Source organism: Pholcus phalangioides, unplaced genomic scaffold (genome assembly GCF_987345545.1).
Source record: "Pholcus phalangioides strain wild (caught in Gottingen) unplaced genomic scaffold, Ppha-v1.0 ptg000003l_1, whole genome shotgun sequence".
Taxonomy (NCBI): Eukaryota; Metazoa; Arthropoda; class Arachnida; order Araneae; family Pholcidae; genus Pholcus; species Pholcus phalangioides.
Genome location: NW_028301596.1, coordinates 55295164 through 55311785, shown reverse-complemented (window position 1 = coordinate 55311785; position 16622 = coordinate 55295164). Strand labels below are relative to the sequence as shown.

At 37.3% G+C, this 16622-nt stretch overlaps 1 protein-coding gene across 10 annotated transcripts in view; it reads right to left on the bottom strand.

Annotated features, from left to right (window-relative positions):
- Positions 1–16622, bottom strand: part of LOC149088912 (NAD kinase-like) — an 85387-nt gene that overhangs the window by 41843 nt on the left and 26922 nt on the right. The window contains exon 1 of one of the 10 annotated variants that reach the window (XM_089250643.1): positions 12002–12135. The exons of 6 other annotated variants lie outside the window; for them this stretch is intronic. In XM_089250643.1, coding sequence (XP_089106769.1) covers positions 12002–12045 — 44 coding nt within the window. In that variant the 5' untranslated portion in view covers positions 12046–12135. Of the gene's footprint in view, positions 1–272; positions 924–9939; positions 9960–12001; positions 12136–16622 lie in introns of those variants that run through there. 3 more of the 10 variants (XM_089250667.1, XM_089250590.1, XM_089250583.1) reach the window with 3 other exon arrangements.

The window sequence follows — 16622 nt, the reverse complement described above, 5'->3', positions numbered from 1 at the left end:
GGGGGGGGGGTTCAAAAAAACATTATTTAAATAAGTGTTTTGCCGGGAAACTTTAATCTGGCCATAAAACAAGGGTGACCGTTAAGAGAGGTTATTTACTGTATAATTATGTTTAATACAACTCATTACGAGTTTAGCATTGTGTCAACCTATGTGAGTCTAATGAACCCCGCTAGGCTGATTTTTTTTCATCTTTATTATTTAAGAAATGGATAAACGAAAATGAAAAATAAGAAAATAAATGATCATTTCCTATTTTTTTTTCCACGCACCTGAGTTTCTTGATGAAATGGATGTCCTGGATGGCTTTAGGTGTCTCGCGGACGACGACTTCGTCGATTTGATTCACCAACAGCTGACCGTTCACACACGAGTAAGTTATTTCGTCTTCTGTCGACGGCGCGAACATGTCTCAACACTCAACACACACACACGCACCAAAGGCGACGATGATGATGCTGATGATTATAATGATGATGACAACTCGTTCTTTTACCTTTTTTTTTTATATTATTATTGTTGTTGTTATACACTATTTAATAATGTTGACCAAACGGATTTTTTGAGCTCTTATAATAATGGCCCTTTTTTTCCCCACCTCTCCTACGAGAATGTTTCGAATACCGAAGAGTGTCGCTCGCTCCACGCGTATTTTTTTGGTATTTCCGTGACTTCGATATCAAAGAGGTCCTTTTTATATATTTTTTTCTTGTGCTCGATCGACGACGCTTGAGGCAGAGAAAGCGCCACTTATCTATATCTTGTATGTATGGAAAGCTCGCTTTTTTTTTTCTTATTACTTGCAGAGCGAGGTAGAATCTCTATCTAGTCTCACCTGGAATTTTCCAAGGTCGTAATACGTCGTCTCTTCTCTCTTTTTCAACCACACCATTGTCAGACCGGACGGTCGATTTCCTGATAATGACGTCGGAAACTTTTAACATTGGTTTCTTTTGTGGATAAACGTCTATTTTATTCTTCAAAAAGTTCCCAACGTATATTTTTTTCCCCCTTCCAATTCGCTACGTTTACTTTTTCTTTCCTTACCCTCTTTTGTGAGTGATTATGGTATTGCGTAAAAATTCGTAATTTGTACCTTATGCAATTTATTATTACTATTTTTTTTTTCTGTCTCTCTCTCTCTCCTATATCTACTATACTAATTGGATTGGAAACTCCCAGATCTCGAATGATGAATCAATAACTTTCATTATATTTGACTGTAAATTATATAGTGTTTTGTTGCAGAGAAAGGGAATTATGGGCAATGGGTCATTTTTGCGAAAAAAAACGTACTACGGGTTGTTGAGTTTCGTAAGATGGCACGTGTTAATGGATAGTATTACCAAACTTTTTGAAGTAAAGTATGTGTGTGTGTGTGTGTGGTGTGCTAACTAGTGATGTAACTTTTACGCTGTGTTTACTGGTCGGTCGTTATCGTGTTTCGTGGAAGACTGATTACTTTTATTACGAGAGAGAGTAGTATATTTTTCCACTTTTCTTTTATGTAAGAATATTCGTTTTATATACTTTGTGGGAGTGTTTGTAGAGTGACACCATTGATTACCCTAACATAGTGGGGATATACGGTACTGCAGGGGTCACAAAACTGTGAGGTATGAAACCCTGGAACGTTTCCCAGGGAAGGCACGGTAATTTAAGAATTTATGAAACTGCAGAGTTATATATCAGAGTGCGAGGCGTATCTTCCTGGACAGCATAAGATCTTCAGAATTTCCGAAACTGCTCAGTTGTGAAACTTCGAGGTGAAACTCCTTGGGAAGAGCGAGATCTTCAGAATTTTTAAAAACTACAGAGTTGTCAGACTGTCAGGTGCGCCTCATTGGAAAAAAGGAGAACTTTAGAAATTTTTAAGTTGCCGGGCGTTGAGGGCCGTCACCATTTAAAGAAGAGCAGCTTCAGAATTTTTGAAGCTACAGCGTTATTTAGACTGCGAAGAACACCTGTCTGAAAAACTAGAGAGTTTCAGAATTTTCGGAGCTGCAGAGTTGTCAGTCTTTGAAGCACATCTTCTTGAGAAAGAGAAGTTTCCAATGGAAAGTACGAAAGCTTCAAAATTGAAACTATTCAGGGATAAGCATTTTTGTAAACTCCACCTTGATAGCTGTAGAGCACGAGGGGAAGGCTCGGGCAGATTTTGAAAACGCTAAGAAGAGTTATTACCCATCCAAAGAGGTTAATTGCAGAAATGCCCTACGACAGTAGATTGACGCGATTAAACCATCAACTCTAAAATACATTTCCAACCAATCAGGGATGGAAAAATCTCCAAATTTCGATATAATAATAATGTAATATAGATGTCTGAATAAATATTTACACACCCGAAAAATGTACATACTATTGTGAAATGTAATTACTGCAGGATTTACTCACAGTAGAAAAAAAATTTAAAAACAAATTGACGTATTTGCATAAAAAAATATAGAGAGTTTTTTTAAGTTATTTTTTAAGGAGCGGGATTTTGAAAGAAATACAAATATTTAAAAGGAATGTGGTCATCAATTTAAAATCTTAACTAAATCCAACCGCTGATAATAATTTTCCGCGGTGTTGGCGTCCCAATAGAAGTCACCAAGTATGGCAGCACTATAACAAGCATTACACAGAAACAAGCTTCTCGTTAGGTTCACAACACGGATACCTTCATTCCAATACGTACCAATTCGTTAGAAGTTCCGCAGAGGAATGTGGACGAGGTACATGTGTGAGTTACAATTCTCCTCGCTGACAGAATCATAGCCGGTTTTCAAAACGGGACCGGACTTGGGCAGACGTTGGCCTAGGATAGGGTGGCCAGATGATGCAACTGAGAAACCGGGAAAAATCCCGATAAAACCTGGGTCATCTTGAAAAAAGAAATTTCAGAGGTCATTATAGTTTCGAAGTTTAAAGCAATAATTAAAATGGCCATTCATCGCTAAAAGCCTGGGCCTTGTACGAATTAGTTTAGACTCTTCTTAAACCTTTCTATCATTGTAAACCACTGAAATTAAGTGAAAATCTTCGCGAACCGGCATAAATGGAGGAAATAATTTGCGAACTGGTGAAAAAAACCCAATATTAGGGGGAAAATTTCTTAACCTTCTGACATTATATTTCACATTTACACTTTGCTATTACAAATACGAGGAAACCACGTTTAGTTAGGACCTTGCTGTCAGCTATTGAATAAAAACCATCTGTCAAAATTCCCAAAATAGATTTATTTTTTTTATTATTATTTATTTATTATTATAAATATATATTTATATATTTTTATGCTGCATACCGATGTGAATTGATTAGGTGACAGTAGAGATCCCATATTTTTGTGATGGATATTTTTTCCGATGTTTTCGTGTAGAAGAGAAACGTGCATAAATATTTTCTGCGAATTTAAAACCTCGCTATGTGAGTCCGTCAACTATGATCACTCAACTACCACAGCGGCAACTTTATATACTGCATAATATAGCCATACTGTATAATATATATATATTTGAAAAAAATATTTTTATATGTTCTTATCTATGCAAACTAATATTTTTTCCCTTCTTCCATGAATGCTATCAGAATATACTATTAGGCTGGAGAGAAGTGAAGTTTTCCATTTTCAAGAACAGCCCAGTTGTAGTACATGATTCCATACTGAGGACAGTTGCAGTACATGAGGGGCCCATACAGCACCAGGCTGCTAAATTTAGGACCGTGAAAATAGGACAAAATACATTGGTTACGTATTTGCATCACGGTTGCGAAAGAAAGAATTTCTGTGGAATTTCAGCATGTGTGAATTATTTATTTGCATCATCGTCGATGAAAAAATTCAAAAACAAAAGTGTATACATGGTGTTCTGTTAATGGGCAGACAAACGCAGAGGGTTGTTAGTAGACATCAAGAGGAACAAAAATTGCAATGGAACATGGTGTCGCAAACCACGTTGAAAGGCTTAAAATCGCGAAAAACGCCTGCAGGTTTCGACTTCACGCTGGAACGACAAAAAGTAACATAGTAACTACAAAAAGATTTATTTGATTAATTATCACAAGAGTTGTTGGAAGTGGTGGCCGCTGACGTAATTCTATAACAACGTGGCGAAGGTAGTATGAGTGCGGACAACGGCTCATCGGATGTTGCTGGTACATCCGCTGTGCTAAGCGCCCATTGCCATCTGCTCGACCGTCAATCAGATGCATATCAGCGTATTCCTCGTTCGTGCAGTCAGCCATGACGATACGCATTGAAACAGACTACTAACTGCTACCCGTACTTACTACCGCAATAGCTCTAATATACGTCTTCCGCAGCGCATGATCCTACCCCAGCGCATGCGTTTCGCCACGCTGCTTACATCAGATATAGTGAGTGAACCCTCGAACGCATTCAACGCCACCTTTCGTCTCCTCTGGACTCAGAGGCTGCATGCGTTTTTCGCGATTTTCACCCTCTCAACGTGGTTTGCGACACCATGTTCCATTGCAAATTTTGTTCCTCTTGATACCTACTAACAACCCTCTGGTGTTTGGCGGTCCATTAACAGAACATCCTGTATAATATTGGGTGTATATGGGGTATTGGGTGTATATAATATTGGGGTAAGTCGAGAAGCTATATATATTGTTTGTAATTGCATTTTTAATTGGGTTGCTGCATTTTTGAAATATATGACATCCATATTTATTATGGGCATCTTTTTCTCAGCCACCTCGTTGGGTATTTTGCCGATTTTGTGGCGTTGTATTTTTATTGGTATATATTTTTTAATGCTTTTCTCGTCCATGTGGTCGAAGAAAATACATACAACATTTTTACATGTCGGGCCATAGGTTTGTTGAAACCTTCACCCATTACCCAAATCTCCATTTGAAGGGTACCTCTAAAAATCAATGTCTAGAATTTTTCGCTCTATTCATCTATGATTATTCAAGAACCACTCCGTCAAAGTTTGAAAGTCGCACTTGTATATTTCTAGTATCATTGGCGATAAAGATATTAGAGACCTCAGAAGTCCATATCTATGCAGCTTTGAGGAGCCACAATAAAAAAAAGAAAAACGCTCTGAAAATCTCTGCTTTAACCTGAGCCAAAACTGGCTATTAATATTTTTTGATTGATTTGTGTTTATTGCAAGACAAAATATCCCCTTTATAAAGAAAACAAATTTTATTTAATTAATCTGGATCGATATTTTTACTAAAACCATTTGAGTTCCTCAGGTCTTAATTTGAAAAGATAACTATTAAAACTGTTAAAAAAATGATACACATCTGTACCTCTGGAGCGAAGAGGTTACACACACCAGTGTTTCTCAACCGAGGGCCATATGATAATATATGATAATGGGACACCCCTACATGATCACGAGCAAAAGCCAAATAAAAGGTGAGCCGTGGCAATCAAAAAGGCCATAGAGACCTGTGAAAAAAAAAACCACAGGAAGCATTCAAGTAAACTATGTCAAAAAGTGTTTTTTTAGAGTCAAGTGGATTAATCAATCAATTTAATAAATAGAAAGAAACTCGCTTCTGGATGTTGGGGGCCCTGATTAAGACGGGGGGGGGTGCATTTGCGATAAGATATCAACAAAACTGCCGTAGACAATATTCAAATAAGTGTTTTATAAACTACACCATTTTAATGAAACCTTTCTGGAAAAGAGGAAAACGAAACCTGGATAAAAATCAAGGTGTTGAGCTAAATGGAAATCCCTCCAGGGATTTTCGGAGTGAAATTATTTCTGCCCTAGTTTTTCTTTTCGTGGACACACACACAATAGCTGCTGCTGTATAATCTGGTAACCGTTAGTCCAAGAGTAAGATTCATTCCCGTGTACAGAAATCCATCTTAACTTCCGAAAGCACACTTTATGTGGGGTACATCAGTGACAGATGACATACCCGAAGACGTTACACGCAAAACGTATTCCCCGAATGGTTTTTTTCCCCTGCAATCGATCGATCACCAGCGCCTCCATTAAATCAGCCAGAATACAATGACCTTCGTACATTTAGCTATTAACGGACCTGTACGATTTGTGTGGGTGCACCACTCTACATACATACATTATTAGAATGGCCGTGCAGAGCATAACGAAGTTGGGTCGTCTCCGCACGCGAACTTTGATGAGTAATTTTTGGCGCCTGGTGAATGGAAAAGGCATTAACCTTGAAACCGAAACAATGTACCAACGCACGAAGGGCAAAGTGCATAGAGTTAAACTCGGTTATAACGACCTCGGTTGCAACGATACCTCGGTTATAATGTCAAAAGTTTGTTGTTCTGAATAATTCCTATAGAGCAGCGTTTTTTAGCCTATGGTCCGCGGACCAGAGGTGGTCCGAGACGATGGCATGAGTGATCCGAAGGCAGACTCGATAATTTAATTCTCACTGAATGAAAAATTATTCAACCGTTGATATAAATTAAAAATATATCTTCATACTATACATCATTGAGGAAATTGTGGGAAATTGTGATCTTAAATACGAGACGGGATATCAGTAAATTTTGCCAAAAATGCAATTTTTGGCAAAAAATTGCAATTTGGGGCCTTAATTTTTGGCCTTAAATGCAATTTGCTAATTACTGCTAAAATTGTTGACAGGGGTGTGGAAATAAAGGGCTGCTACAAATCACAGTGAACATAACGTATTTCACGGGGGGGAAAATTACCATATTTCATACGGTAAACTGGGACCTTAAATAGGGTGAAGCACGGGACACAACAAATTGTCATCAAAAATGATGCCGGAAGTTGGTTGCAACCACTAATTTTTATTAAAACTGCGGAGAAAGTGTTGTTCAAGTAACAAATATGTGAATGAATACCTATATTTTGTGGCAAAATTACCATAAAAAAAAGTAATTTATATGCTGTATTATGAACGCGTTGTTTATTCACGACTTTAGTAAGTGCTGCAAATTCAAATCATTTGCATTCGTTGAAAAAACTGCACAGATGCACAAAAAAATGTAGTAACCAAAATTACAAGAATGTCCCGTATTACGGGGCACAAGTGGTCCGTAAAATTGTTTCAGGCATTTTACAGGTCCTTGGGTTCAGAAAGATTGAGGAACGCTGCTATAGAGAATAATGTTAATGAATCTTCCTTATAACGTCAATGAAAACATATCGACTTTGGATATAACGACTCATTTTTTGTAGTTATTCCGTGCTATTTATCATAATTAGGGTGATATTATGACACGTATTTGTCACGTTTTTATACATACTCGACATATTAAATATTGCTCTTGACTTGTTTTATTTGAAAAATCCCTTTCTTTTCAACGAAAAGTTTACTTTAATTCATAACCCTCACTAAAATCGGAGATGAAGATAATTTTCATAATTTATAGACTATATTACGGTAATTATGACTATAAATATCAATATTAATCTCGCATATTGGCCGTGTTCAATGCCGTCTGAACGCGTGGGGCCCCATCCGGGCCTGAAGTGAAGAAAATGAGATCTGGCAAATTTTCGACAATGGAGTATGTAAATTGGGTACAGAAAAATAATTTTGTCTTGGGGCCTGTGATGCGATGTTAAATTTTTGTCTCCCGTCAAATACATTTTATATTACTGCAGACTTGCTGCAGTACTGAATTTCTCGCCAAGAGTTATTTATAAGTCATACTTAGCGTTTTGCGACGATTGGCAACACATGGGAATTGGCGTCCCGTATTTATGATCTGTATTTCCACTATTTTTCCTGATCAAATATGGCCACCATAATTATAATAAAATAACGGCTTCATATATATATATATATATATACACATCATTTGGTTGCACCTTATTATATTTCTTACACTTGAAAGGTCTTGGTAACGACAGGTTGTAACGAGGATGACGTCACTCTCCGCTATCCATACGAAGGTTTTTAATAGCTGGCTGATGCGAAGATTTATGTTTAGGAAAGAGAGAAAACAACTACCCTTAGCGGGAAATCGAATCCACGTCCTTTCACTTTCTGGGCGAACGCCCTAGACCACTGGACTGCAAAGGCAACGAATATCCCATTCTTTCCTTGTTGAGCAGTTGAATTTTCTCTCCTTCCTGAATACATCTTCGTATGAGCTAGCTGTTAAAAACCTTCGCAGGTTGTTACGACAAATCGGTAATAACCACAAAACTTCGTGGAATCTTCGACGTCGTTATAACCACGTTTGACTATACAGTAGAACCTCTCGACAACGGACACCCATGGGACCAAAAATTTTGTCCGCTAATGGGGAGGCACTACATACACAGGGGAACCTCGTTTGTACGACTTTAACACTTATACGCCGTTTAGCTGTGGTCGCAATCGGTTCCGATACATTTTAACGTTAAAATGTATATGTTACCCTATAAAAGTGATACACTGGTGGTTATGCATAATCACCAATCGTCTCGATAAAGAAAAAGAAATTCAATTGAGTTTCATTCCACTTACCAATTTAACCGGTGATTATGCGTAATTCCCAAATAAAGTTGGAAAGTCCGATATATATGGAAAAAATGTATAACTTTTCGTCTCTTCGTTAATTCAGTTAATTATTTTTCCCGCGCGTACACGATACGCACACTACATATATTTAGCAATAAAAATTAAACTAAATTAAGTTGTGAAAAAATTCACAACAGAAAAACGACTTAATACTTTCACACATTAACAGATATTCTTCTTCACACTTAAAGAAGAAGACAAAAACATTCATAACAACATTATCAGTCTTGCAATGATGGCTTTCTTCACACGTTATCATCAAACAAAACCAACATTATCATTCGAATTTACCATCCTGGACCCATAATGATGTTCAGTTAATTAAGTAATTAATTGACGATGTATCACATTACCAACACGAGCTTGGGATTTAGCTCATAATCATAGATGAATATGATAAATTCTCTGTTCATGACCAAAAATTTATAAATTTGAGTTTTTAGAAGAAAATTAGGGTTTGCCTACATATAATTTTACTGTTCGCGAACGGGGGGGGGGGGAGTGAAATACACTAAAGCCCTATTTCATGAGATCGGGATCACAGAAAAATGTCCGTTAATGGGAGGTATCCGTTAACGGGAAGTGTCCGCTAGGGGAGGTTCCACTGTATCACAGAGATGGTCTCATCAAAGTATGGTGCAATGATGCAATAATATTTCATCTATATGTAGAAACTATACAAACACCGATCGGGTTAACTTCAAGTTATCATCCCAACATCCGGAATCGGGTCCACACCATAAATTCCTGTCTAATCAGTCCTAAAATGACCTTAATGCAATCGAAAATCTTGAATTGGTTATTTACAGTGATTATATACATGAGAGGGCTTTTCTTTGGCTTTTAAAAGCCTTTTTTTCCCAGACGCCATAAATTGTAATATCTTTACATCATCACGGATGTAAGGCAAAAAAGAAAAAAAAAAAAACATAAATTTTTTGGGATCTTTTTCCTTCCGGTGTTCTTCCGCTTTGAAATACCGACAAGAGGAAGCGAAATCTTACGGCAATTGATAACAAGAAAAGATCTTATAAACAGGATTTTCTCACTGGTATTTCCGCCAATTTTAACGTAGACACAATGACGTCATTCATATCAGTTATGTAAATACATCTAAAAAAAAACCAATTTAATAACACGGGGATCTTGCCCATACAATCAATAAAAACACGGACAGGATGGAATGAATCAACAGAGTGCCAATAACAAATATTTAATCAGTCAGTTCCGTAATTTTTGTAATATTCACCAGCGGTAAATCCCTCCTTATAGAGCTCTGATGATAACCAGGGTTCAACGGTTACAGATAGGAAATACCAGAATTCCACACGCGTCGCATTATTATGATTATTCGGCAATATTAATCATTATTACTACATAAAAACATTATGAGATGAACCGATAATAACAAATATATTGAAAGCTGAAGAGACGTACCTTAGATTTGTATACATTTCACGTAATTATCAATTATCCAAAACATGTTATTCATACAAGATTTTCGGAAGGCTGGTTATACATTTGGAGGTGATGATGATGATGATTTAGGAAGAAAATTCATCTCTGCCTCCATGGGGACTCGAAACCCGGTCTGTAAAACGCCGGGCGAGAGCTCTACGCTATGAAAACAGATAGAACATTTCCTCCTTGGAGCGTGTATATATGCGGAATGGCTCCGCACAGTGGACGGCGGCAGCAATCAAATAATAGCTCGTAAATGACATCAAGGCCACCAGATGTCATTAAGTACGGGGCCGGAGAACTTCACTATGCTCGGGGACTCGTGATGTTGAGATGGCCCTGCATAATAAAGCCCCCATTCCTGCTCAAGAGGAAAGCTCACTAAAATCTAGCCCAGGGATGCGGAGATCGACCTGAATTATGAAATTTTTAGCAATGAATTCCAGAGATCAATATTACTTACGCAGCTTTTGTAAAACATTATTTTATTTAGAAATCAGTTTATGAAGTAGAAAAGGTTTCGCCCCTGGAATGTCGGGGATTTTAGTTAAAACACTGGAGTCCTCAAGAAGAAAATACGGTCCTACGGGGGACACGTACGAAAAAAAGTTCAAAAAGCCAAGTGCAATCAACATTATTGCGAAATTACACTTTTTTTTTATTACATACCATGAGACAGTCAATGGCTATTTAAGCGCATTTATACTCGAAACTCTCTAAATAGATGTAACCGGGAATGCAATATCCACTTGAGCGATTTATTCATTAAAAATATTTTAGAATCATTGAATTGCAATCTATTATAAAATTATTCAAATATACTTTTTTGAGTGAATGTATCTACATAATTTTTTCAAAATTAAAAAGGTGAAAAATTCTGAAAAGGAAAATTCAATACACATCAATAGCAGTGTTTCCCAGCGTGGGCAATATCACCCCCGATGGACGGGTTCAGGGTGGCGATAGAACATATGCGTATAACATAGGATCCTATGGGTTAGCTTGCGTTGGGGGATGGGAGAAAAAATTCTGAAGAAGGGGGAGGGTGATAGAACGGAAAGGCTATATATAAAGGGAAACGCGCTGATCCACAGTGTGTTATTACAATGTGTTTAGAAATTTCGGAGTGATATTCAGGTAAGAAGTTTCATCCGTGATTGAAAAAATATCAAACGATAATATAGTCGGGTCCCGCTTAATCGCATAAAACCCTCGGGCATCAAAATTTCTCACACAGAGACAAGTTTTCCGCTTGATATATATATGGCAATTTACAGTCCAGACTTTGATTCTCTTGCTCTTTAAGGGCTACTTTTAATGGTCATACGAAGAGGGCAAGATACATGTGTCAGAGAAAAAACTCCCAAATATTATGCTTCACATACATCAACTGTTAATACACATAATCATTTTATTGAACGCAAACATTTGAAATGAATGGAAAATATGTTGCTAAGGGGTAAGATGTATACATTTTTGAGAGTAGATACTGGCCTCCAAGTATTCAAGTTGTATTCAATACTCACATTTAATTATTTTATTTTTGTTCTCTGGTGAGCTAATAAAGGGTGCTAACTTCCCTGAAGAAAAGTAAAAAGTAAAAATCTTAGGTATTGTGATCATTGTTATTAAATACAGATTTAATTTCAATTTTGACGTCTGATTTATTCGAGGAGCTTTAATAATATTGATACTTCATCAGTTTTCAATATGTAAGCTATACTAACGCTGTAAAATGGCAATTGAGTTGTTCCCCCGCATAATCGAATGCTCCGCTTAATCGGATGTTGCATGCTGGAATCGTTGATATTCAATTAAGCGGGGCAGAATCTATTCCATTAAGCGGGTTGTGGGTCGTCAAAGAGTCGTTGAAGTAATAAAAAAGTGGAGAAAATTACCTCTATGGAAAAGTTTTGGTGACAGAGGATTTTATCCGTTTAAGAGGAGCATTCGGTTTATCCATTATCCGTATTAAGCGTGGCCGCGACTGTATTAATTAGTCCTTGACTAAAAACTAAATTTCTCAAGAAATACTCACAAGAAATTGTTGAAAGCCAGTTCAGCAATTGCATGGAACAACATATCAGAAAGGAACTTCACATCCGATATAAAGATGTTTCGAAGTATATTTATTGAAAAATGGATGTCTGATATCAACAATAAATCCTTCAAGAAACGGTCAAGAACTTATTCACCACAATATCCAGCATTATATATATTGAAAGAAAAACCAACAGCAAATAACAGACCCGTACTGGTCAGTCTACAAAAATGAAATAAAAGATACGGACACGTTTGCGACTCTTTTTTTTCGGCCAATAAATAAAATTTAATGGCCAACTTCACTAGAAATTGGTGTCATTGGGCGGTGTGGCAAGGGTGCATATTTGGCCCGCTGCTGCTGCTGCTGAGCGACAACACACCATTGAACACGCAAAGCCCCGTAAGTGCTACAAGAAAAAAAAAATCGGGTCATTCTCTTTTCGTTTTTTCTTTTCTCTCTCTAAAATCATTATTACGTCTATGCTATGTTATCATGACTGTCCACCCTTTCGCTTGACCAAAAGGATTGAACTTGGCGAAGAAAAAGAAAAAAAAAGTGAATTTTTTTTTTCTTCTTGAGCATGTCATAACTTGGGCGCCGCGCCGGTCAGCTGAGTAAGTATATGTATGAGGAATACTGTGTGTTCTTTTTTCGGTCTGGTCAATAGCTCTAATGAGGTGAAGGGGTCATTCCGAAATCGAAACCAGTGGACATTACGTTATAACAACAACACATTACCGTGGAAGGGAAATAACAATAACTTCTCTTAAGTAATAATACGATTTCTAAAAAAAGGAATTATGGTGAAATAATTTTTTTTGTTTTTTAAAGGAGATTAAAAAACTTGAAAAGGATTATATATTCCGTGGGATTTCGTAACATTTTTCATTTCGTGAATTGTTAATCTATGGTCACTCTGAGGTCATGATGAATTGCGTGACCGATTACTATTGGTCAAGACGATTAAAAGACGTCCATGTGTTCATATCGATTATTATCTTTCTTACCAATTTTTTTAAAAATTATACTCATGACAATTCGCGAAACTAGAACAACGGATAAATCGAATACACAGAAAAATACAAAATCTCTAATGAGTTTCGACATATTAATGAGTGACGTCTTCAGAGGATACATTTTGACCGCGACGTTTTCGCAACGACTATCGAGGACTTTCTGACTACGACGTTGGACTTGAGCAGACGTGTTTTTCTGCTGACCAACTGGGATTTGAGACTTGGTATCCAACCCAAGTGGGATCCCCGGTCAGCATGGACGGTAGTTATAGAGCCGACGTTCGTTATGACGACCCCGTTGTTCCATCGAAGGGTGTTTATATGGGATATTTATTATATGAAGGCATTTGGGACCTATCCTACCTGCCGTTGTAATGGAACTGTCGTTAAACGTGGGGGCCGTTACAACGAGCGTCGACTGTATTATATTTGTCGTCTGAAGACGTCACTCATGGCGTGTCGAAACGCATCAGGAATTTCGAAGTTTTCGGTGTATTTGTCTTTTTCGTTGTTCGTGTTTTGGGATTATTGGTTTTCTGTGGTTCCCAACTTCAAGGCGCAAATGCGAGCCGATCTCCCCGTTAAAAAGTCTCGCCACAGAGAGCATCAGTCCTACAACGGTAAATCATTCAATCATAACACTTCACTCATAGTTAGTAAAACTGGGGGCAGATGACAGCACTACACATAACAAGCATTACACAGAAACAAAAAACTTTACGTCAGGTTTCACTACACGTACACGCACATTCCCGCATGTACAGATTCGTTGGGGGGTTCCGCGGGGGGGGGGGGTGCATGTGTGGTGTAGCAGTAGTAGGTAGGGGCTCGGGGATCCATGATGTTCTTAAGTCAGCCACCTCGTTGGGCAATTTGCCTGTTGTGGCGTTGTATTTGTATTTGTATTTGTATTTGTATTATATCAGGCAAAGGATATTATTTACTTTTTGATGATAAATTCTAATATTTTGTAATTTATTTCTACGCTGACACTGCATTTCCATGTTGCAATGGAATAATACCCTGCTTTCTAAAAGTTATACACGCTTTAGTAAATTCGGTATGACTCTGGAACAGTGGTTCCCAACCATTTTTAGGCCATACCCCCACCAAAGCATGTCTGAAATTCTGATGCCCCCGTACTTTTACCACGGGGGGTACCCCCTTCCCCGATAAAACTTCATAAATTCCTTGAACATTTTTTTTTCAAATATAAGAGCCATTATATTTTGCTTTGCCTACTTAAATTTTAAAATCAAGAATTTTTAGCCCCAATCTGATTTCTGTCTGCTTAGTCAAAAACTGTGGTTTTAATCAGGGGTCCTCGAATAGAGGGAGTCTGTGAGCTTGGATGAGAAAACAATTAACTCATTGTTTTTCTATTGATATGCGCAGAATATTATTTTTTAAAGGAGTTCGTGGCCTGCATTTTCTTCATTTTGTTGGCACAAGGGGGGGTGGGGTCCGGGGACTTTATCCTACTGGCACAACTTTTACGTAGAACACAAAATAAGAAGAACCCTTAGTCAAACCCCCTTTCCAATGAAAGAGAAAAATAAAAGAAGTCATTAAGAAATTGTTAAAAAATTAAAAATTTGAACTGATATGAAAAAATGAAGGGAATTCGGAAGGTTGAAAGCCTTCATAGAAAAACTCAAATTGCCCCCTTGTGGGGCGTAGGCCCCCACGTTGAGAATCACCACTCTAGAACATAAGCCCCCAAACATAGGTGTTCCATCGCTCCTTCTTCAGGATTATTTTTCTCATCGCTCCCCCCCCCCCCCCCCCCGGACTCAAGCGAACACATAGGATCCTATGTTACTCTCGTAGCTTCTTTCGCCCCGCTGGACCGTTCCATCGCCTAACGGTGAAGATATTGCCCACTTTTTGGGAAACACTGCTCTAGAAGTTTCATTCCGCACAAGCTTTATTGGCATAAGTTAAACATTCACCAAGCATTCCATATATATAAGTCCCTTTTTAAATGCAACATTAACTACGCATCCTTTTCAGTCACGTGATTTGATCAAGCAGAGAGTGGTAAAAGACATTCCAGTGTAAAAAGTGTTTGCAGTTCACAAAGATATATATATATATATATATAACTCTGGCGACATAAATACACGTTAGGGCCATGCATATACTCATAATACATCCCGGCATGTTCCAATTCGTTAGAAGTTCCCCAGAGGAATGTTTACGAGGTGCGTATACCAGGCTTGAAGAAATCTCCAAAAACTTACATACTCGGTTGGCATTTAACTAAAAATAATATAGACACCCGAATCAAAATTTTACATGCCTAAAAATATTATCACTAAATTTACTTACTTTAAAAAAAAACTAAACAAACAAAAACAAATGAAGAATATCGAAAGTGATATAATTTTTTTAATCGAAATTTTAAAATACGAGAAATCACTTCGTGGTAGGACACCTGCAACCGCCTGTTGAATAAAAGCAAAACTATTTGTCATATAATTCTCGAAATAAAATGACTGTTGGGGTTTTAAAACTATGTACACAGAATAAAAATGAACAACATGCGGTATAAAACTATACTTATTTTATTTTATTCTGCATTCCAGTGTGAATTTTATGCTCCAAAATACCAGTTACTATGTTTTTGATGTTTACAAAAAAGTAGTCTGGTAGCAAACATAAAAATGTATTAACCGGCATTTTGGTGCATACAATTTATACCAATATGTAGCGTAAAAATAAATAATATATGTAATATCATAACATATTTTGTTAGTTTTCATGCTGCATACCGGTTTAAAATAGACAACTAACTTTTTACTGACAAAAATATAACTGATAGTTTAGGCTTTATTTGATAGATGGCAGCAGAGATCCTACATTTTTGTGATAAATGTTTTTGTGGGAGGGAAATGCGGCGTATAAATATTTTCTTCAATTTGAGAATCAGTCGCTGCATTTTCATCCCTTTCGGACACTACATATTGTATAATAGTGCCATATAATATATAACTTGTTTTTAAAAAAATATATTTTTATGTTATTATGCAAAAAAAAACCACTAACAGAAATGTGGTTTTCCGTTTTTCAGTACAGCCCAGTTGCAATATACGAGAGCCCACGAGATCACACTGGGCTGCTAAATATTAGAACTGTGAAAATAAATCGAAATAAGTTGACGACAGAAACATTTGCATCGCGACGGCCAAAGAATGTATTTCTGTGAAATTGCACGCATGTGTGTAAAAATAAAAACCACTTGCATCATCGTCGATGGAAAAAATTAAGAAACGAAAATATTCAACAATTTTTTTTACATGCCCGCGTCTGGCATGTGGACGAAAAAATATATTCCCGGGTAATTTTTACATGTCTCAGGCATGTTGAGCAACAAATTTGTTCAGCTCCTGGCGTATACGCTTGAGTAGTATTAGTATTGGCTCTCCTTATAACGACTTTCATTTTTTTTGGTAGCCGTTGTTACTTTAACGGATGATACTTTCATTTTTTGATTGCGTTCGGCGAATCACGTGTTTCATTTGTTATGAGGGGAGATATTAAAAGTCTGCGATGACACGGGAAAGGTCTCCGGACTACGAACATGTGTGTGTTTGGAC